Source organism: Amblyomma mixtum, chromosome 3 (genome assembly GCF_055824585.1).
Source record: "Amblyomma mixtum isolate Tamu chromosome 3, ASM5582458v1, whole genome shotgun sequence".
NCBI classification, from domain to species: domain Eukaryota; kingdom Metazoa; phylum Arthropoda; class Arachnida; order Ixodida; family Ixodidae; genus Amblyomma; species Amblyomma mixtum.
This window is the reverse complement of record NC_143014.1, coordinates 423752878-423775833: the sequence shown is the minus strand read 5'-3', so window position 1 is coordinate 423775833 and position 22956 is coordinate 423752878. Positions and strand designations below refer to the sequence as shown.

At 47.5% G+C, this 22956-nt stretch overlaps 1 protein-coding gene and 1 pseudogene across 2 annotated transcripts in view; one reads left to right on the top strand and one right to left on the bottom strand.

Annotated features, from left to right (window-relative positions):
* Positions 1-5850, top strand: part of LOC149357919 (uncharacterized) — a 46034-nt pseudogene extending 40184 nt beyond the window's left edge. The window contains exon 6 of the transcript XR_016291902.1: positions 1127-5850. The product of XR_016291902.1 is annotated as an uncharacterized LOC149357919 (transcript). The remainder of the gene's footprint in view (positions 1-1126) is intronic.
* A 13112-nt stretch (positions 5851-18962) lies between these two features.
* Positions 18963-22207, bottom strand: LOC149357918 (uncharacterized). The gene is made up of 2 exons (XM_089577993.1): positions 22150-22207; positions 18963-19753 (listed from the first exon to the last, which is right to left on the bottom strand). The coding sequence occupies exon 2, from the start codon at positions 19711-19713 to the stop codon at positions 19000-19002; it is 714 nt and encodes a 237-aa protein (XP_089434119.1). The 5' UTR covers positions 19714-19753; positions 22150-22207; the 3' UTR covers positions 18963-18999.
* Positions 22208-22956: the final 749 nt, after the last annotated feature.

The following is a 22956-nucleotide window of genomic DNA, read 5'->3' as shown; positions in this document are numbered from 1 at the left end:
GCTATTAATGCAGAGCTCGAGCGCTTTTCCGACACCTTCTTCGCGCAGTTCTGGAGTCGGTCCACTCAAGAAAACTTGCAGATATTTAAAACGAAGGTGAATGATCTCGTAAAAGAATTTATTCCCATTCGTCGCGTTTCCTGCTCCAAACAAACACCCTGGTTCAGTGTATCGCTAAAGCGTCTCCTAAATAAGAAAAAGTGCATTTTCCGGCAGCTGAAAAATTCAAAAATTGCTGATAAATGGCACCTTTGTCGTGCTGTCACGTCAGAGTACAAGCAGGTGCTGCAGAGCGCTAAGCATGTTTTTCATCGTGACATACTGCCTCGTTTGCTCGTTTCCAACCCACAAAAATTTTGGAACGTCATTGATATGCACAAAACAAAAGAGATGCGACTTCGCTCCATAAATAATATCTCGGTTCCACTTCACAAGTGCTGCATTGCTTTGAAGAATACATTTTTCTCATCCTTTACTAATTCCATGGTTTCCACTTTACCTGATATTGCGGTTTCAGAATTGGTTCACATGGTTCACCAGGGTGGAGATTTTGGCAAGTCGGTAATGATCCATAACATAAGAGTAGCGCAAAACCGGGACGACTGACAAAAGGGGAGAGAACACAAACCTACAACGTAGCGCCTGTGTTGTGGGTTTGTGTTCTCTTCCCTTTTGTCCGTCGTCCTGGTTTTGTGCTACTCTTATGTTATGTTATGGTTCACATGGAGCCTATAAGCCGCCGTGGTGGCTCAGTGGTTATGGTGCTCTGCTGCTGACCCAAAAGACGTGGGTTTGATCCTGGCCGCGGCGGCTAGAATTCCTTTGGAGGAGAAATTCTAGAGGCTCATGTACTGTGCGATGTCAGTGCACGTTAAAGAACCCCAGGTGGTCGAAATTTCCAGAGTCCTTCACTACGGCGTCTCTCATAGCCTAAGTTGCTTTGGGACGTTAAACCCCATAAACCAAACCAAACATGGAGCCTATAACTATCAGTGATGAAGGTTTTACCAGGCTTATTCAGAAAGGAAAGCTTGCTTCAGCTGCAGAAGTCAACAGTATTAGTTACAAGTTCTTGAAGAGTACATTTTTATATTCATACATGGTGTTGTCCGAAATTTTTACGCAGTCCATCCGCAGCGCATCACTGCCTGACGACTAGAGGATTGCCAAGGTGGTTCCGGTCCACAGGTCTGGTGATGTTCATAATCCTAATAACTACAGACCCATTTCCTTAACGTCTATTCCATGCAAGCTCCTTGAACATATCTATTCACACCTTTCTGATTATCTGGGATCTAATTCGTTTTTTACAGATTCACAGCATGGTTTTTAAGCATCATTCCTGTGAAACTCAGTTAATTGCATTCACTAATGACTTGATTTTTGCACTGGACCACTTTGCTCTCATTGACTGTATATATATTTTCTTTGCAAAGGCTTTTGACACCGTGTCACACCAACTGTTGCTTTATAAGTTAAAAAAATTAAGTATTGATAATGGTATTTTAAATTGGATTGAGTGTTTTTTAGTAATCGAAGTCAGTATGTAAATGCTAACGATCATGACTCCCCCATTTCCCCCATAACCTCTTGCGTTCTGCAAGGATCAGTTCTAGGACCTCTTCTTTACGTTATCTATATTAATGATCTTCTCAGTTACTTCAAAAATAAGATTTTTCTCTGATGACTGTGTTTTATACAGAGAAGTTTCTAACCCAGATGATGCATGCACTGTTCAAAATGATCTCAACATAATTGGAACTTGGTGTAATACCTGGCTTATGAAACTAAACGTTAACTAATGTAAATTAATGAGAATTACGCGCACGACTAGTCACAACATTCCGTGCTCATACTCCTTCGATGACGCCCCACTTACCCAATTTAACAAGTATAACTATCTTGGTGTTGAAATAACAGATGATCTGTCCTGGAAGGCTCATATTGAAAACTATATTACTAACAATGCCAACCGCATGCTCGGCTTCATCCGTCGCAACTTTTCCCTTGCCCCTATCCCTGTGAAACTACTGCTCTACAAAACACTCGTCCGTTCAAAAATTGAGTACGCTGCTCCAGTATGGGACCTATACACTAACTCTCTCATTGTGTTGCTTTAATCCGTCCAAAATCGCTCTGCAAGATTCATATTGTCTAATTATTCCCGCCATGCCAGTGCTTCAGAAATGAAAAGAACGCTTAATCTTCCGGATCTTGCCATACGGCGCGACATTTCACGCCTCTGCACATTTCATAAAATATATTACGGCAACGAAAACCTAAAGCAGTCCCTGTTTATTCCTCTGGTGGACATATCATCCTGCAGAGATCACCACCTAAAGGTGCACATTCCACAGCGCAGGACTGTCCCATATTTTAATTCCTTCGTCCCGAAAACTGCCTCGGACTGGAATCACCTGCCCTCCACATTGTCGTCATCAAGGATTCTGAGAAATTAAAGGATACTGTTAATGCTTATCAATTGCAACTGTTTATTTGTTTGTTTCTTTTTATTTTTTATTTTTCTCCCCACTCCTCTGTAATGCCTGACCGGCCTTGAGAGTAATAAAATGAAATGAAATCATCATTATCAGCCTGACTACGCCCTCTGCAGGGCAATGACCTCTCGCACATCTCTCCAATTAACCGTGTCCTTTGCCAGTTGTGGCCACCGTATCCCCGCAAACTTCTTAATCTCATCCGCACACCTAACTTTCTACCGCCCCCTGCTACGTTTGCCTTCTCTTGGAATCCACTCCGTTACCATTAAGGACCACCGGTTATCTTGCCTTTGCATTACACGTCCTGTCCAAGCCCATTTTTTCCTCTTGATTTTGACTAGGATGTCATTAACCTGCATTTATTCCCTCACCCACTTCGCCTGCATCTGATCTCGTAACATTACACTTATCATTTGTCTTTCCATAGCTCACTGCGTTGTCCTAAACTTAAGCTGAGCCTTCTTTGTTAGCCTCCACATTTCTGCTCCATAGGTGAGTGCCAGTAAGAGACAGCTGTTGTAGACTTTTCTCTTGAGGAATATTGGTAACCCAAAACCATCAGAGAGTAACAATGTTGGCAATTTAACAACAGGACAATGCCACGAGAATCGCATGCCAGATCCTCCTCGTGGGAGTTGCGCACGCAAGTCTGGCAGCGTAGTAACAATGCTCGAGTTACAAAAACTGCGTGCCGCATACTTTATCACTGTGCAATGCAATTAAGTTGGCTGTTTGTATATGTCGAGCACTCACCCCCCTGTTCGCGCTGCTTACTTGTTGTATAAGTCCTATTTCAAATCTCTACCCCTCCCCACTTCTTCCCGCCCCCTCCCAGTGGTGCGGCTGGTCATTTTGTGTGGCTGGAGCAATTAATGAAGGTGATGCCTTGATTTACCTTCGTCAAACAAAATATTTTAATAACTAATTCAGGAAAACTTGTCTGGGTAATATCAAACTGTATTATAATACCCACATCTACCACTGCGGGGCGCACTCCTGGGCTATATGTCATCCTCCAGGCTCATCTTACTCGTCGTTGCTCTGTGAGGCTGCGGGGCATAGCCATGCCTTTAGTCCATGGTCATTTCGATGTCTGAATGATATAAATGTACTCTCACTGCCACTTTCTAGGCTGTGACTTTCGCTGTGTTTCACGTTTCCGTGCCACCAATTCTGAGCGTCCAGGTGCGGCACCTGAACCGGTGGCAGCACGGTGCGACCGGAGGAGGCCGCCGCGAGACGTTTGACGTCACACACTCCTCCCGCCTGGCCGAGCGGCAACTGGCGCGTGCGCACAAAACCTGCAAAATAACACCATCCGCGCAAAAATGCTTGTATTTAAGACTGCAACCCTAGACAATCGCTCCTTCTAAATACATTTTCGGCGATTTGACAGAAAGTCGCAATTTAATGTAGTATCCCTTTAAGGGATGCAATACTGGGAGCAGGCTCTTTATTTTCGCCTTCAAACTAATAATTTTGTTGTTCTCATCCACTTTATAGCGGGCTGCTATATCTCTAATATTAGCTCATTTCAGAAACTTCTACCTGCGCTGCCCTGCTTAAACATTGCAGTAACTTCCGATATAATTTTTTTAAAATTGACTTGCGAACATACAGTAGACTCATTAAGGTGCAGTCGGTACAGATGAAGAATGCGAGAACACCTGGTTGGTTGGCTATACACTCGGTGTGAAATGAATGTAAGAGTCTTTAACTTCGCGTGTCCTTCGGTTAGGACAGACTCTTGCAGTGGCAGCGACTTTTGCCAAATCCGTACAAGAATACTCTCGGAGCGTCCACGGGGCTCTATCGACGCAAGCAGGAGGCTTAAAGTAAGCAGAACTATAAAACGGCCAAATTGAATAATCGGCGTGAGCCAGTGGCAGGGCGGCGGTGCTTCCTTCGTGCTGAAGCTTCCCATGCTCCCGCTCAAGCGCTGCCCACCTAGCATGAACCTCGTCCAAGACAGCAGTTCCGGAAGTTGAAGGTTCGGCTAAGTGCCGTTGTACGGTACGGTCGCTTATGGGCGGATCCGCCAGACAGGTGGACTGGCGGACCGCCCGACCAGACAATAGGTATCCGCCCCGTCCGGCGGGCGGATGGAAAGTTGGTCAACTTCAACTTTTGGGCGGACGAGTGGATCTGCCTGGCGACCGGATTGTAGCGATTGGCTGCTTTTTACGGGAACTCTGCCGGGGCAAGATGGCTGTCCGTCGACTGAACTGGGGATCGAGGCATAGGTCATGGCTGTAGTGGCGGCAGCTATACCGCGAAGCATATTATATTGGCCACAATCATGTTGATATTACAAGTGTTCAGAGCAACTGCGAACTTCTCCGCGTGCAGCAGCGGCGAGCGACAGTTTCCGGAGTTGAATTTTGTTATCATCGACGCTGATGGAGTTGACAGAGCGCCTCTTCAAACTGATGCAACACCTACGCGCTGGCGGTGTCACGCAGTGTTTATATGGAGCTGTGTGTGGTTGTTAGAAGCGTTCCTAATTCCTGCAAGGATCATCACGCACAGCGGCAAGTAACAGCTGCTCACGGTGAACTGTACTTGCATGAGTGTCCGCGTAGTGAAAGTGATTGCGATCGGAGCGAGTGCTTTTACGTCAAGGCAGTGAAATGTGCACCTGCGAGAGCTTACTACGCACGCCTGCTTTCCGAATGCTGAAATGAACGTGGCGCTGTGCAGCTAGTCGCATTCGTTGCGATAACCCACCGTGGTGGCTTAGTGGTTACGGCGCTCGGCTGCTGGCCCGAAAGATGCGGGTTCGATCCCGGCCGCGGCGGCTGAATTTCTTGAAGGCGAAATTCGAGAGGCCCGTGTGCTGTGCGATGTCAGTGCACGTTAAAGAACTCCAGGTGGTCGAAATTTCCGGAGCCCTTCACTACGGCGTCTCTCATAGCCTCAGTCGCTTTGGGACGTTAAACCCCAATAAACCAAACCAAACCAAGCATTCGTTGCGATGGCTGTAGTGATCGCGACCGAAGCGTGCACATGACGTTGTTTCTGCTACGCATTCATTACCATTTTGATCGTGATTCATGTTGTCACTGTGCTTGAGAATTGCCGTGTGTGCGACGTGACGCGAGCTTGGCTGCACGGCGGTCGGACTGTTTTCTGCGGCGACAACAGCGATGTCGCCATCCTTCTGCGCCTTGGAGCTCCATTCAGTACATTTTGTGATGATGGGTGCTCGGGTTACGACTCTCCGGAGGAACTGTGTAACCTGTGTGAAAACATCGGTACAGTGCAAATGTATCTTCGGGAGCATCATTTCTTTTTATTTCCTGCTGGCTGTGCGCACATTTGCCTGCAATAAATATATCGGCGTGATGAATGGGTGACTGAACACTTCCTCTAGCCATTTCGATTTAGGTTGTAACAACATGGTATTACACGATTACAAACAAGAATCACTACCACTTTTAAATCACGGCTGGTTGACAGTGTACAAATCTCTAATATATGCCAACTCGTCAGTCTGTTTTTCATGAAAATTTCAATTGATGTAGCGCAGAAAAAAAAGTGTGGCAGCAGCTTATGCAATGAAAACTGTCCACAGAGCAAGTTGGGCATAATGAGTCTTGATGAAAAGGAAGAAAAAAATATTGAGAAAACCTTTGCCATTGCTTTTTCTCTTTCTGCTTAGCAGTGTTAAGTCAATATTGACAAATGCTTGGCAGTATTCAGTTTAAGTGGGATGTTGGTTTCCGCTGCAATCAGAAAAATGCAGTGGTCTTCAAAAACCTCATGGGCAATGATAGTGTTTGTTGTTGATTTTGCCCACGGTCCTTTTCGATCCGGAGATCAGTGGTACGAAACTGGATGTGTTCGCAATGCTATTGTTGCAGACCTGCTCGCGAAATTGGCTTTATTGGTGTTAAGCAGTTGTTCAGCAGCACTTCCTGGGCCAGCCACAACAATTTGTTTCACAAGACAACATGCATTTGCATATGTCTATCTGTCTACATGCATTTGCAATGCATTTGCATATGTCTATCTGCTACGTTCATTTGCCTGTGACTGCTTGCTACGGACATGGTTACTTGCAGACTGCAAAATGAGCTCTGTGGAGCTGGTAAAGCTAGGCTAGGAACAAAGATAATGGGAACAACACCACTGCACAGGGTAGCAATTCTTGCTCTGTCGTCGTCCCTTAGCACAGTTTTGACATCCCAACTTGCCACTGGTTCACCCCAGCGTACCCTATGATTAAGTTCTGTGAAATTTACATTAAGCAACTATGTGAGAGAAAGCAGGTTGTGTAGGCGTATCTAGTGCATGCTGTGCAGATAGCTTCCTGCCTCATCATAGCCTGGCCCCTCTGTGTTTCTTACCCTTCATCACCCAGCACCTAAGGCCCATTTTTGGGGCATTGGAAAATCACAAAACTGCAAATCACAAAACACATTTCATACTATTGCCCCTGCTAGATTGTTTTGGCCCATTAAATTTTTTCATACAAATCGGCAAGCTTTTAGAAAACATTTCTGCAATAGCCATCTTTCTCTTGTTCTTCACGACATGCACCTCGACTGCAACATCTCCCTATGATGCTTTTTTCTTTTCCTTTGAAAAAGCATGTGAGTCCTTTATTTATGTAAGGCTGGTTTTCTCATTCTTTAACTTGCATCGAATAGCCCTAACTGGATCCAAGCTTAAACAGCCAGCCGTCAGCAGATTTCCCTTGCCATCCTGGCATCCTGCCTTTTCCTGCAATCTCGGACGTCCCCATGGCACTCTCTTGGGCCTCAGCTTTTTATTACTTGCATTATTACCTTCCCTTCACTGTTTTATCATATGCCTTCACTGACAGCTTTATGGGGTCTGCCACCTTGCAATCAACACGAGCATTTCAGTTCTTTAAACAACATTTTACATTCTCTGGATTGGCCTGTTTGCTAATGTTACTAAGAATTCACCAATATTTTTTTTATTTTCAGCATTAGATTTTGCCGACTTATAAGGCCTCCCAATAAAGGTATATTCACTGTATACTGGTTCAAATACTCACCTAATAATCCTCATACACCCGCCTACAACCTATGATATTTACACCCCGACGTGTCCTTAGTATCATTGTCTTCCAAGTTGCTTGTGTTCAAATCCTCTGTCTGGCATTAGCTTGGGTATTCTAATGGTGCATGCCACAAATCTAACTTAACTAAAATTCTGGAATGAGTTCAGACCTGAGCCGCTTGTTTTATTCTCTCAGACTATTTTTGAAGCTCCAGTGTAAGAGCACTAAAGGTGAATCTTCAAATTTCTGCATGTCGTGCAGAAACTGCTGATTTTTTTAACTGTTTATTGTCACATAACCAACTAATCTGTTCTGACTCATGGTTCCTTCTGCACTAGTTGCACAGGCAGTGCTGTGTCTCAGTTAGCTCATGCCACTGCATTTCAAGATTCATTGTTGTTTTTGCCACAAAAGGCTGGAATGGCCTTCCAACTCACAGGGCTAGCTATCCTCTTGTGCTTTGAGCTGGTCACTCTAGAAATTCATGCAAAATGATGTTCATCCAGAGAATTAGGTAAATCTCCCAAGGCGAAAATTTGTGATAGGGGAGTAATTACTCATTCGTATCAACTCAAGTGAAGCCATAAGGCTACAAAGAAAACCTACAAAGCTTTCCTTTGTAGTGGTATGGCTGTACTTGGATGCTAATGGTTAATTAGTTCTTATTAGTAAATTACAAACTCATCAAGTTCCTACATGGTGGATCATGTTAGCTCACCACTCAAGTATTGTCATTTAGTACTCTTTAGGTATAATAAACGTTAAAATAAGTTCTAATGAAGTGCTTAGCCACTTGCTCAGCTCAGCAAACCAACACAATGCTATCTTATGCGTAAGAACTTTCCTCACAATCTATTTCAAGTAATATCGAGGTAGATTTACACAATAGTTTGTCGGATGGTATACAGTTGCATTTAGGCTAACTTGCATACTGCACAAGCTAGGTGTAGCCAGCTAAACTCATGCACTGAAAAGCTAAGCATGCATTACTGTGCCTATCTGTGTCAAACTTTCCTTGGTGCTTCTCTCTTACTGTCTCTTCAGCTAAGCAAGTCATCGACTTCATAACATGGCTCAGTGAGAATGCTGCAAATGCATACTTTTGCATGTGACTTTTATATATTCAGGATAGTGTTAGCAGGACTGCTGGTTCATCTTAAGCACAAAACCCACCAACTTCAAGTTGCAATATCTCCAGTAAGGGAGCTATGATGCCGTGCAATAAAATGAAATTACAAATAAGCTATTTAAGTATGTGACAGGTATATGTGCATACGTTCTCTGATACAGCGTTAAAGCAATGTCTAAAGTTATTTTCACTGATCAGTAAAATGTAGAATGGCTGAATGTAACGATGACCAGTTCCCAAGGTAGCAAGCTAAAGTGAGCATTGCTAACTGTTAATAGATGTTCATACCACTTAACATGTGCTGAATTTTAGAGTGCTTTTAGTTGCTGACTATCAACATGTTCTGCTAAATACACCCATATCACTGCCAGGGTGCTTTCAAAGAAAAATAAACTGAGGCATTGACAGGCAACAGAAATTTGGAAAAGACCAATATGAAGTTAGGCCAGAGAATGCCAAAGAAAAACAGAAAAGCAGTGATGGCTTTTGTCATTTCATGGCATCTCTATACTGCAACTTGAAGTTGACGGGTTTTGTGCTTAAGATGAACCAGCAGTCCTGCTAATACTATCTTGAATATATAAAAGTCACATGCATAAGTATGCCTTTGCAGCATTCTCACTGAGCCATGTTATGAAGTCGATGTCTTGCTTAGCTGAAGAGACAGTAAGAGAGAAGCACCAAGGAATGTCTGACACAGATAGGCACAGTAATGCATGTAACAATTGCTCTTGCTCTCCTATTCCATACCTCTCAAGTGTCAATTATCTCGGTGTCCATTTCGATTCTAACATGTCCTGGAACGCTCATTTGGCTAATGTTTGTGAAAGGCTGCACAAAATAGCCGGCCTGCTATATTCTATTAAAGCACTATGCCCAATTTACATAAGGAAAACAATAGCACATGCATTGGCGTACACTGTGCTGCGATATGGAATTTGTTCTTTTTATTTCTGTTCAGTGTTTTGGCGCAACATAGTTAATTCTTTACTAAAATCTATAATTCGGGCTGTGATGTATTGTGTGCACATTACTAACAATTCCAGTCTTTTTTCATGCTCGCACATGCCGGCTGCATTTGGCGTCTTCGCCAAATGCAGCCGGCACAGCGCGCTAGCGCGCTATGGCTGCGCAGAAGACGCAACGGGGACACCTCTCCTGGCCACGTCATCAGCGCACGTGTTTGCGGTCCGATGGGCAAAACTTGCGCCGTACCGAGAAGGCTCACACCCGGAGAAGAAAGGCTGCTAGGCGATTCGAATCGGGAAACAAAGGTTGTGGGGGAACGCTCGGCACCAGAAAAACCGGTTCAGAACCGAAAGTCGACGATTTTGCCCATCGGGGCACACCTTTTTTGACGTCACACTGTTTACATCAGGGAGAGGTCTATTCCAGTCCGCCTGCTTGGCGAATCCGCCCAAAAGCGATCGTACAACGGCCACTACGCGCACGGGCGTACGATGAAGCCTGTCTGCACATGCCCGACGCGCGAACAGGCGGGAGCGGGGCGCAGATAGCTGTGCATGTCAGATGGGCGCCTGCGCACGGGCGCTCCCGCGCGCGTCGAAAGGGGGTCCGGTTTATAACAATCGGAGGACAGGGTGGCTTTCGGGGACTCTCTTCTTCATGGCTTGAAGCTCTTTCAGGTTCTCTCAAGTTTTCTTGGAAGCCTTTGAGATCCCCAACGATCCGTTATTCACGGCTTGCCGTTCTTTCAGTCGGCTCGCGAGTTGGAGCGAGCCAGCACCAGGAGCATGGAGATGCAGGCCCGTTTTCGATGTCCGTCGCCGCGCGCTGCTGGGCGCGCAGGCGCTCCGCAGGTACGCCGAGGAAGTGTTCGTCGAGTTGCCGCTTAATACACGCTGTCACCGGCGCTGGCCTTGGTGCTGCGAGGTCATCATCGGCCGGTACTCGGTCAGCCTAAAAACCCGCCGACCGGCTTCTCATTCAGCGGCGAGTGCAACTGGGTCTTGTCGACGGCGAGCCTCGCCAGCGCAAGCGCGGCAAGCGTCGTTTTCATTTGTAGGCTTTGCGCCAGTAGAGTGCAATTTACCCCTTACTTTCCTCATTTCTACCATCGCCGCCTCTCCATTCGTTCTCATCTTTTTCTCCTGGCCGCTTTGATCGGTGACCTTGGAAAAGCATCATCCACGCGACTGCTCGATGTGGGCTCTGTGCAATGGCTCACGCCGTAAAAAAATGAGGGAACCCTTCCTTCCATGAACTTCTCCGCATCCAGCATTCACCCCGCAAGGCTTCTTCGCGCGGAGATGCGAGGAGAGTTTTTGCGTTTTGCTACTAGGCAAGGGCGGGCTCGTTCGCTCTAGTTTCGCAGGGTGCCTCCAGCGGAGGTGAGCGTTCGTAGGCGCTTAGTGCTGGTTGACTTGGTCCTTAAATAGTAAGAAAGAAGTTATTTTTAAAGTGCTGCGGCGTGTCGAAGCGATTTTTTCGCTCAGTTGTGTCAATATATTCTGTGATCTTGATGGTGATGAAACGACCCATATATTCTCACAAGCACTAAGATCAGGTGTTACTGGCTTTGCAACCCTGTTACCACAAAAGCTGCTGCGAGGGGAACACAAGGTGCGAATTTATTCGGGCGAAGTCGCTTAACACACGTGCTTTTTTTTTCCAGGCAGAAGTCTACCTGGTGCCTCCGAAAGTATTTTCTAGTCGGGCAATCACGTCTGAGACAGAGAGGAACCCAGGCACAGCTGGCGTCCAGCCTTTCCTCAGGCTTCCACCGCCGGCCTCAGCTGTTTGGACGGTCATGCAGCAGGCTGCATCCTCGCCGTTCAAATAAAACTGTCCATCCCCCGAAACTTTCAGTTCTGAGCTTATATGTGGACATCCGCTGTAATTTCTACAACAAACGTGACAAATTGGCGCGCGATGGCTGCCCTGTGCAGAGCGTCTGCTTTGTAGCATCTTTCCCTGCCCGTCTTCTGGTACCAAGCAGTACACAGCTGTTAGAAGACGTTACGTAATTAAGCGTTTGCCACTCGTGTTTTGTCAATGTCTTTGAACTCGGAAAATATTTGATCGTAAACACCTGTCACTGAATCATTGAGCATGTTTTTTTGTACTCCTACTGGAAATAAATAAACATGACTGCTTCTCATCAGGTTGTGTGTCATTCTGCTGCTGACGTAAAAATCAACAGCACTGAAGATTTACCAAGATATATATTTTATATCAAAATTATACACGGTCCCTGCAACGGTTTTCAGCGAGGGTAAGAAAAGTCGAAGTACTGATAAATATTTAATAGGTCTCCCTGAAAAAAAAAATTCTAGCATTTGTAGCACCATAAATATTGGCTATTAAAAACAGGCCTCCGACTTTTCTAGACTCGTACATCGGAGCGAGCCAGAAAAACAGGCGGGGAATCTTCCCCGCCAGCGATCAACAGCCGGGTTGTTTACTTTCTTTTTCGCCGCCCACTCCGCCTCCGCTGTGGAAGGGAGCAAGGTGTCCAGCCGGTTGTGCACGCCGTCTCCTTCGCGTGCTTCGTTTGCAAACGTCAGTGGGGTTTTCGGCCAGCCTAAGAGAGCCCCTGACAGGTGGCATCACGTGTGCCTTGCGAAGGCGAGAATTCGCGCGCACCTTCGGCCCTGAACCTTACCGCGAGGTAGGGCGAATTTCGCAAATTTTTCCATTCTCGTCTCGACTTTGAAGACTTGTACGCGGTATGAACGCTGAATAGTCTTTTTTACTGCATATAATGTACGCACCTTGAAGGCAGTTTCACGGACCCTTTAAACGTTCGCCCTGACGAGATGCGGCTGGAGTTCCTGGATAGAAGGGACACTCTTGTATGGCTTGCAGCAGGGTTTCTGGAGCTTTGGGTCTAGGTGCGCGGATTCGAAAAAAAAAATGCGCTTCTAGCCAATAACTGTGGTCTTGAGACACGGAAATGCGTGTAATGATGAACGTGCGTAATCAAGTAGGGGCTGGAAGCAGCAGAACTAAAGAGCACAAAGCCTCCTAGACTAGGTTGAATGGCGCATTAGAAGACCTCCGCAGTGCAAGCCCCAAGCATAGCGCAGCCTACGTTAGCACGCGCAGTCGTCTACTCAAACGTTCATAACTTCGCGCATACGTGTGCAGGACCTCCGTCACTCTGATTCAGCTGCTCAGGTTAAACGGTTATTGTCGCACTAGTCTGCAATCACTACGTTAGCACCAAATTTTGAAACAACCTATTAATTTCTACCCGCCGCGGTGGCTCAGTGGTAAGGCGCTCGTCTACCGAGCCGGAGTACCCGGGTTCGAACCCGACCGCGGCGGCCACTTTTCGATGGAGGCGAAACCCAAGAGGCGCCCGTGTGCTCTGCGATGTCAGTGCACGTTAAAGGGACTATGCAGTAAATTAATTGCGATTACGTAAAGCAGGCGACAGATAGGCATTCCATCACTCGTCACCCTAGCGCAAGAATTTTTGAGCTAGCATGAATAACAACGAAGTTATAGACGATTAAAAATCACGCTGCTCCTCTCCCCCCTCAACTCATACGCGCGGAGCACCAAGAAAAAATAAAGAAAACAGCTCTGGGACTGGGCCCCGCCCATGATTACGTCATTCGCTGACGTTCGGTTTGCGAATTCCGGTTGTCGCACCCAGCAACCAACAGCGTCAGCAGCGTCTCTCCCGTCTCTCTCCGCCTTCCTGGATCGCGGCGCACGTCGGTTTTCTTTGCTTATCACTGCGACAAAGGCACTGCGAGTGGTTCCCGAACTCCCTACAGAAATAGGCGGCAGAGGTAAATTGAAAACATATGTGTCAAGGCAATGCCCTGGCTCGTGCCCGAGGGGGTTGCGCGGCAGCTCGAGCAGACGATTTTCACGGCTACCGAAGCGTACCCGTGACGTCAAGGCTGCCGTGGCTCCAGCGAATGACAACGTGTGGTGGCCTGCCGACGTCACGGAACTAGTGACGTCTATTTTCCCGATTTTAGTTTCAAAGTAGGTCAGTACGAAGGCACCAATAGGCCCGCGAATTTAAAAAAAACGTGGTTTTTAAAAATTCATAATAAATTGCCAGATCAGTTCCGAAGACTCACACTTGGTGTGAATGCTTCTTAGCATCATTTCTAAGTACTGAAAACATTTACAAGTGACTTTTAATTCATTGCATAGTCCCTTTAAAGATCCCCTAGATGGTCGAAATTATTCCGGAGAACTCCACTACGGCACCTCTTTCTTTCTTCCTTCTTTCACTCCTACCTTCCTCCCTTCCCTTACGGCGCGGTTCAGGTGTCTGCCGAGATATACGAGACAGATACTGCGCCATTTCCTTTCCTTAAGAAACCAATTTAAAACCAATTATCAATTTCTGGGACGGTATTCACAAGGGCGATGAAATCCATGCCTAGGTGGGGGTGACTAAACGCGTCCCGCCTTCAGAGCAGAGCACTGCTGAGGCCTCATTGTGAGATAGCTGTATTACCCCGAGTCTCAAAGCCCTGCCCGGACCCGCTACTTATTAAATAGCTAATGAGCCAGGCTCGGACTCATCATGTAGTGTGCGAGGGCCGGCCCGTACCCCCTGCAGCTTAAGAGGTGCTCAGTGTGCGCATCTAGTCTGCTATTATCGGATACAACTCGAGAAGTAGTGGCAAATGCCCCTCGAAGGAGCCTCTCCAGCCAAAGTTGTCGACCCATTCTCCCCCTTCACCGAGCTGCTACCATGAAATCGCAGGAGGGGGCAGATAAGTGGGGAACAACCGCTGCTTATTCGTATTAACCTGGGGGTCGTGAAAATCGTTCGTCGCCGTTGGCTGGAGGGTCTCTTCTCAGAGGCATCTGCCACGTCGTTCTTGATAGTTTATGGTTTAGGGGTTTAATGCCCCAAGGCAACTCAGGCTATGGGGTTTTTCGTAGTGAAGGGCTCCGAATATCTCGACCACCTGGTTTTTTTTAACGTGCACTCATTTTGCACAGTACACGGTCTTCTAGAATTTCGCGTCCGTCGAAATTCGACCGCCGAGGCCAGGATCGAGTGCGCGTCTTTCGGGTCAGCAACCGAGCACCGTAACCACTAAGCCACCACGGCGGCTCTTGATTCTTGAATTATATCGGGCTATGCACATGGAAGGAAGGGGCCTGCAAAGCCGCTTAAATTGGAATAACGCGTGAAAATATTGCTTTGGTAAACACAAAAACAACGAGAAGGAAAAGCTCAGTCGGCCGCTCACATTTTTGGAAACTGATCTCTGAATGTCGCCGAAATTCCGACAGCCAAATGAAAACGAGTTCAGAGCAGGCTTAATGACCTACTTTGCATCGGGTTTTCTTTACACCCAATTGTGTCTACATATAGAACGTCGTCGAAGCCATAGCAGCGACAATTTTTTTTTTGATGAACTTGGTTTCGCGGGTAGAATTAATTACCGCGTTTCAATGTAGAGAAGGAAAAGCGCCTTTCTATTGCGCAGTATGTCTGAAAGACCCGAATTGGCGTGCATAAATATGCTCTGCCCCAACGGCATGTCGTGTAACGTAGAGATATGCCTTTGGGAGGAGGAAACAAGGAATCAAGGACTGCCTTGTAACAGTCGGCTGCCCGTCGAGCAGTCGAATGAAGGTGGACCTTCTCCAGCGGTTCTTACACAGCTTCAAATGTCCAGTTGGAAGATACAAGTCGCAACCGGGCAGATGCGGAGGCTAGTCTAATCCAGCAGTGCTCTTGTTTTAGTAGGCGGACACGCTCAAGGGGAGGTTAAGCGCCGTCCTAGTTTTTATCTTCGTGTTTGTTGCGATACCATTAGGTGGGTCATGAAGGCGAAAGCTGTCCGTCGGTGTCTGTGTGAAGCCTCCACCAGCTGAGTGGTGCTTAGGTGGATTATCCTCTCACCACCTGTGAACCGTCCACCTCTCCTCCTATCCCCCCCTCTCCACCTGTAGGGGGAGAGCAGGGAGACGCCCGAACTATCCAGCAAACAGTGAAATGGCTAAGAAAATGACCCAGAAAACAGCAGGCCTATACGCATTAAACATACAGCCTGCCAGAAAACTTTCAGTGCAAAACGAGGCTTGCAGGAGCCAATCCTTCCCGTGTTGGTCGGGAAGCGCAACCTGCGTTCCACCAGCCCCACCGAAGGCTGCGTTTGAAACCCGCCAGTGCAGTGGTGCATCGCTTGAACGGTACGCCACTGCACAGGTAGTGGTACGAGGACCCACCGCAATCTGTGAATGGGGCAAATTTCGCGCAGTTGCGTAGTCGGAATTGCAATAGAATCAGATATCGAATAGATGGGGAAGTGAAAGAACGAACTGAGAATTGGAATACAGTGAGAACTGGAATAGATTGGCGGATGATATCCGCATGCTATCGAATTTCCTCCGGATCAAACCAATTGATAGCCGGCAATATTTATTTCTTTTTTTTTCTTTCATGTGTCTCTCAACCGGCTGGTATGCACATGCCGTGTGCGCCCGCTACAAAGCGAGCAGCCAGAAGCAATCCTCATCACGATAGGAAATCTGCGCATGGCTGAAAATGCTGCCGAAGCAGAAGCGCAGCGCGGTCGTCGAGAAGACCCACCTTTGGAGGTCTCTTTAATGCTTCAGTTAGCCTCAAATACGTAAATAACAGAAGACCTTCTTCACTGGGTCGCAGAAATCACCCACAACAGCTGCGCTGTAAGAATGTAGCACCGGGTACCGTAATTATACTGCGAGTTCTTTCAAGCTACGTTAAGAACAATGTGTACAGCTCCGAACCTGCGAGGTTCGGAGGAGGAAGTACAGAGGTGCGTCAATCCAAAATGAATTGCTGTGGCGCGTGTACTCTACACCGCAAAGATGAAAGATGTGCAGAACGATTCGGAAACTTTTGTGCGTGAAGACTACAGTCGAGCGGACTCATCACGAACCTGATGGTCATTATAAGTCGGCTGTCACGTCTAGTATGCTAATGTGTAATTAGAGAAATCTACTAATTAAGAAAGTGTAAAACCATTAACGTTGCCGCGTCATACCCATAAGGCGGAGCTTAAGCGTGCCCCTAATTTTAATATTACTGCTTGGTATGACGATATCCTTTTCTCGAAACGTTGGCAAGCACCCCGAGGATTTTCCCCTCATTCACTTGGCGATTCTCAAGAACCACCTGCCCAGCTAGCCTCTCTCTACCATGCTTAAAGGTGCATTTTGGCTGATTTTAAACACGCGTATTCTGGGAACGGCGACGATGTTAAACGTTTTTTCTTTGATTCAGGGGCCACTTTGACGATCTGAAGTGCGCGAGGCGAAAGCCTTTCCACGCAGTTTTGGCCGCACGGTCATTGGCACACACGAGGCGGCTAAGGGTCTACTTGGTTTGGCTAGCCATGACTAATTGGGTATTGTCATGACCCATGACTTACTAGTCATGATTGGTTATTTACTAACTACTCATGATTGGTTAATTACTAACTAGTCATGACTAGTTACACCCACTGCAGGGTAAATACCTCTCCCATGTCTCTCCAATTAACCCTGTCCTTTGTCAGTTGCCATCACTGTATCCCCGCAAACTTCTTAATCTCATCCGCCCACCTAACTTTCTGCCATCCCCTGCTACGTTTGCTGTCTCTTGGAATCCACTCCGTTACCCTTAAGGACCAGCGGTTATCCTGCCTTCGCATTACATGCCCTGCCCAAGCCAATTTCTTCCTATTGATTTCAACTAAGATATCATTAACCCGCGTTTGTTCCCTCACCTACTCCGCCCTCTTCCGATCTCTTAGCGTTACACCTATCATTTTCCTTTCCATAGCTCTCTACGTTGTTGTTAACATAAGCTGAACCCTCTTTGTTAGCCTCCACGTTTCTGCCCCATAGGTGAGTACCAGTAGGATACAGCTGTTGTATACTTTTCTCTTCAGAGATATTGGTAAGCTACCATTCATGATCTGAGAGAACCTGCCATATGCGCTCCACCCCATTCTTATTCTTCTAGTTATTTCCCTCTCATGATCCGGATCTGCGGTCACTACCTGCCCTAAGTAGACATATTCTCTTACTACTTCCAGCACCTCGCTACAAATTGCGAACTGCGGTTCCCTTGCTAGGCTGTTGAACATTACTTTGGTTTTCTGCATGTTAATTCTTAGCCCCACCGTTCTGCTGTGCCTGTTTAACTCATTGATCATGCTTTGCAGTTCTTGTCCTGAGTGACTTAAAAAGGCAATGTCATCAGCGAATCGCAAATTACTCAGGTATTCTCCATTAACTCTTATCCCCAACTGTTCCCATTCCAGCCCCCGGAATACCTCCTGTAAGCAGGCAGTGAAGAGCATTGGCGAGATCGTGTCTCCCTGCCTGACACCTTTCCGCATTGGAATTTTATTGCTGACTTTATGGAGAACCATAGTAGCTGTGCAATCGTTTTAAATATCTTCCAATATTTTCACATAACACTCTTCCACACCCCGATTCCGCATTGCCTGCATGACAGCTGAGGTTTCCACTGAGTCAAATGCTTTCTCGTAACGTAATCAATGAAGGCTATATACAGGGGTTGGTTATATTTTGCGCATTTCTCTATCACCTGATTGATAGTGTGAATGTGGTCTATGTCGAGTCGAATGACTAGCTAGGCATGACTTAGTTGATGACTAACTAGTCATGATTGGTTAATGAGTAGCTAGTAATGGTTAACCAGCCATGACAAACAAGTCATTAACCAGTCATAACTAGGCATGAATGGTTAATGACTAACTATTCATGAGTGATTAATGACTAACCAGTCATGACTAGTTAGTCATTAACAAATCATGACTAACTAGTCATGAGTGGTTAATGACTAGTTCAAATGCCAAATAAGTAGTTAATTCAAATGCCAAAGGCCCTGGTTCGATTCTCAGCCTCGACCGTTTTTTTTAAGTAGTGTCGTCGAAACGCGGACACATTTGCCGACATGGCTGCTAACGACAGTATGAGGAATTAAAGGCTTTCGCCTTAATATTGCGTTTGTGCAGCTGTTACCTGTGGAGAGAAACAGCTGTGTTTGCTCCCCCTCATTTGAGTTCTCCATTAAAGCCTTCTCTCCAAAAACGAACATTGCAAGGGCGGACTAGTAACACTGACACTAATACGCCTTAATAAAGGTGCCAGCAATTGCGCGAACCGTAATCTCGGAACGAATGCAAGCAGAGAACAATGCGTCCAAGCCAACATTGTGGCGGTGGACCGCAGTCCGGCAATGCTGTCATATCAGGGACACATGAAGGCGTTGGGAAAATTGTGGCGGCTGCAACTTTACTTCAAAAACGCCGGGGAGCAAAAGCCGGCTTCACGCCCCCTAGAAGCGGGCGTGAAGCCGGCTTTTGCACAACTTCCGCTGGCCCTGTCTACGGGAAGCATGCGAGCAACGAACTGATCAAGAGCGGCAGCAGACATGGCGAATCCTGATCGTGGTGGGCTTCGGCAATGCCCCCGAAGCACGCGATAGACACGTAGTCGTCGCTGTCAAAGGGGTGCAGTTCCACGTTCTCCAGGGCGCTGCAGCGCTCAACTATGGCTCCCAGTATTTCTGCGGTGGCCTCCTGCTTCCCAGTTTCGACAGTCATGAAGCGGAGGCGCTGGGCGCGAGATACTGGGTTGTTTTCCAGCAGCTGCCAAACGTTGGCGTACGCACCGGGGTACACTCCATCCGGGAACAGAGACCACGTCAGGCTCTCCAACGAACTCTCCGGCGCGATGAGCAGAGAGACGATGTCCGCGGGATACACTTTGCAGCTCGAGCAGCTGAATGAGGTCAAATTCGGACACAGGCGAGCGCAGCGGATAACGTTGGCCGGGTCAGTCATGATGCAGTTGTCGAGGTTCAGCTTCCTGACGAACTGCGCTCGCCTGGGTGTGAAGAAATTTGCCATGGCTTCATGGCTCACGTTGGGGTTGCAGCGGACTTCCCTTAGAACACCGGCATCATACACAAGGCTCTCGAAGCGCTTGCTTGTGTCTTCAATTGCCAAGAGCGAGCAGGTGTCCAGGTGCACGAGAATTCTAAGCCAGACTTCGTCCGGCAGAGTGGAGAAATCGTAAAACCGGCGGCCCCCGGACATGGCTTGTGCGTCCAACACAGCGGCTTGAAAGCGCCAGCACCTGAAAGAGCGGAGCAAAGGCGAACGTGATGGGCAAGGCGATATCCGAAGGACCCCTGCTCTGCCTTCATTATCTCTCTAAAGAACCGATAATCACACGTTCTTCAAGGAACGTATCTCTCTTGTCCAACGTTTTGTTACTTTTATCCGCGAAAATGACGCGCTCGGCACGAGACATCAACGGTAGCCGCCTAATCCTGGGCGCTGGAAGGCACTCCCATATTCACAAGCGACCGCTACAGGGACAGCGCAATAACACTGCACGTGAGTGTCCGACCTATGGGCGAGGAACTAAATATTCAGAGGGCACTTTAGCTCTCTAAAGTGCTGCAAGGCGAAAGCCTTTCTGGGCGCGCTGTTTTTTTTACATTTTTCACACATTGTTTTTTATTGTTTTTCATTTTTGTTCTTTTCTTATTTTTTTAAGTTATTTTATTTTATTTATGAAACCCATGCATTCACTACATGCGCCTTTATTCATGCTCAAACCCTGAGCTTTCGTGGCGGAGTTTTAGCATCTCCACTTCAAATGCCAAAGGCCCTGGTTCCTCCCAACCTTGAGACAGTTTTTTTCTTAAGTGGTGACGCCGAAACGCGGACACACTTGCTGATACAACTTGGTCACGAAAGTATGAGGCATTAAAGGCTTTCGCCTTAATACACTTATCAATGCGCGCGGTAGCACGGTGCAAAGCATCGAAGAACAAACTCCACCACAACGGCGACGCACAACGCGCACGCTGACATAAGGCGCCTTCCCAAGCGGCTGCCAATGCACGGCGACTTGGTCCCCTCCGCCCAGCCCCAGACGTCAGTGATTAGCCATTGGCTTCGCCGCCAGACGAGACGCCGTCCGGCCCGGCGTCGCTGCTTTGAGTTCCAGCTTTAACCCGTTCGCAAACGAGACTATCACCCACATCGGCCGGGCAGCGGACGCTCCCGAGAAACCACGTCAACGGGCGGCAAGCCGCGCGCCACGGAAGGCGAAGCAGCCGAAACGCGAAGGCAACAGCCGCCATGCAGCGACACGAATCCGACATATCGGTGCGCTACCGTGTACCGCGCCGTTAAGCCATCTGACTCTCAATGAACCACGCGCAACTCATGGGTTATCGAGCCCGCGCAGCGCTGTACTGCTCTTGACGGACACGACGTCATGACTCCGACACTCGCGCGAAGGCCCCACGGCCGCCAAACAAGATATCTGGAGAGGCTCGAAGCTTTCCCCTATCTTTTGATTTTTTGTTTCACTCCGAGCAACATTTTCCCCTCTAAAAGTCGCAGTACAGGTAAACCCGAATGCCCGGTGTGAACGAACCATTAGACAGTTTTAGCATAGCCTAGTTCTTCATCAAATAGTCTCTCTCTCTGTGGCAAAGCGGAGATGTATTAGTGCAGATATATACCCGATCAACGTATACGCCTGCTGCGCAGGGGCGCGCACCGGCCACTGCGTATGCACAGCGGCGCATGGGGCCATTGTGGTTTTCCGTTTTCCCACCAAAAATTTATCGCTCGCATCCCAATCTTCTTTTAAATGCGTCGTCCTTGTAGGCTTCGCGCGCGCGTTCGCGGAGCCCGGCTTGAGCCGAGCCCAGCGCACACGGCGTTCTGCAACGCTGTGACCTCTCACCATTCCTGCTCAACATCGCCATGTTGTCACTTTCAAGGCACATTCGTGCGGCGTACGTGACTGCGCGCAACCACAAACACGAGCAGAGGGGATTCCTTCGCTTCTCTACAGGTTCGGCTTTCGTCTCCACCGTCCCCCTCAGTACACCCAGAACACGCGTATTTTAACCTATGTTTCGCGCATAAACGCGACCCCACGCCATCCAACGGTACCACCAAGCCATTGTGCCTCGCAAATTACAGCGCCGATGCCGTGTAGGTCTACCATGTGGACAAGCAAATTCTGCAAGAACAGAAAATTTTTTGCCGGAGAAACAAATTAAATAAAAAAAATGCGACCATCGTCGTGGTATACCTACAGCAGCGCAATTTATTTTTCATAGCGTGCATGAATAAATAAGGCGTTTTCAAAACGTGAGACAAAAGACTTCGCAGACGTACAGCCGGCCAAATATTTAGCTAGGTCGCGCGACAGCCGCTTTTTCTGCACTCTTGCGCTTTTCGACGAAGCAAACTTACAGGAAGCTCAATATTAAGCGCGGGCTTGGGGAGCCAGGGCTTAGATTTGATATTTTCGCAAGTTTGCGCCCTCCTAGGCTCCAGGAGCACGGAACGCGTGGCCGTTACGAACGGCAGCTAAAAGTTGGGCCGGTTGTATACACTTGTAGCGCTGGCACGAATTCAGGCAGCGAAAAGTTCGCAGCAAGATTCTATTCTGCGATGCAGGAATCAATCGAACGATACAATTATACAAAAAAAAGTTACCTTTCCGTTTTCAAATGTCACCTCTGCCCTCGGCGCGGACCGTTGCGTCTGCGTCACGGTGGTCTGCGTTTGAAGTCGGAGATTCGATTGAAGCGCCACAAAACCTCTACGGTGAACTAAAAAGACGATTCAACAAGAATTGTAGCAATAATTTTTGCCTTATTCATTTTTTAAGTTGTATTGTACTTTTAAAATTAAAGTATTACTCCAAAAATGTATTGTAGTCAAGCATGCAAAGAATGTAGTGATAAGAAGCGCGAGTGAGCGCCACTGATACCACCACCACTGATCTCACATAGAGTTAACACACTGACTCTAAAGGGAAAGCTCCTCTTGCGCTGGAGTTTGAGGTAACGTGGCGGCGCCTGGTGGCAGCAAGGAAAAGCTGGCTGGGTAGTACCAGGTTGGGTAGTAGCATAGCCTCCTCTATTTTTTTCATGCCCGCTCAATCGCGGGAAACGCCGTTGTTAGGCGCCGTTCGTGCTAGTACGCGAAGCTGCCGACGAATGGCGCGCGCAGCCCAGGATAGAGCAGACGACGCGGCAGGAGTTACACGCAGCGTAAAAGACGGCGCGCAATTCTGCTACTGTGTATACTACTCTCCGTTTAGTAAGATTGATGTGCGGACACGATCGTTAAAGTGCTAAATTGTTTTTGTTAAGCCATGTGCACATGTACTTTAGTAAAAGCTGCTCATCAAGGAAAATATGAAATCGGCGGCCGGGCATACATATCGAACGTTGCTCCAGTACCGAGATGAATGTCTAAGTTTACAGCTATATCGACGGTAATTGTTACTGTGCCTCT

Coding starts and splice junctions, on each gene's coding strand:
- LOC149357918 (XM_089577993.1), bottom strand. CDS start 19,713: ATGTCCGGGGGCCGCCGGTTTTACGATTTCTCCACTCTGCCGGACGAA.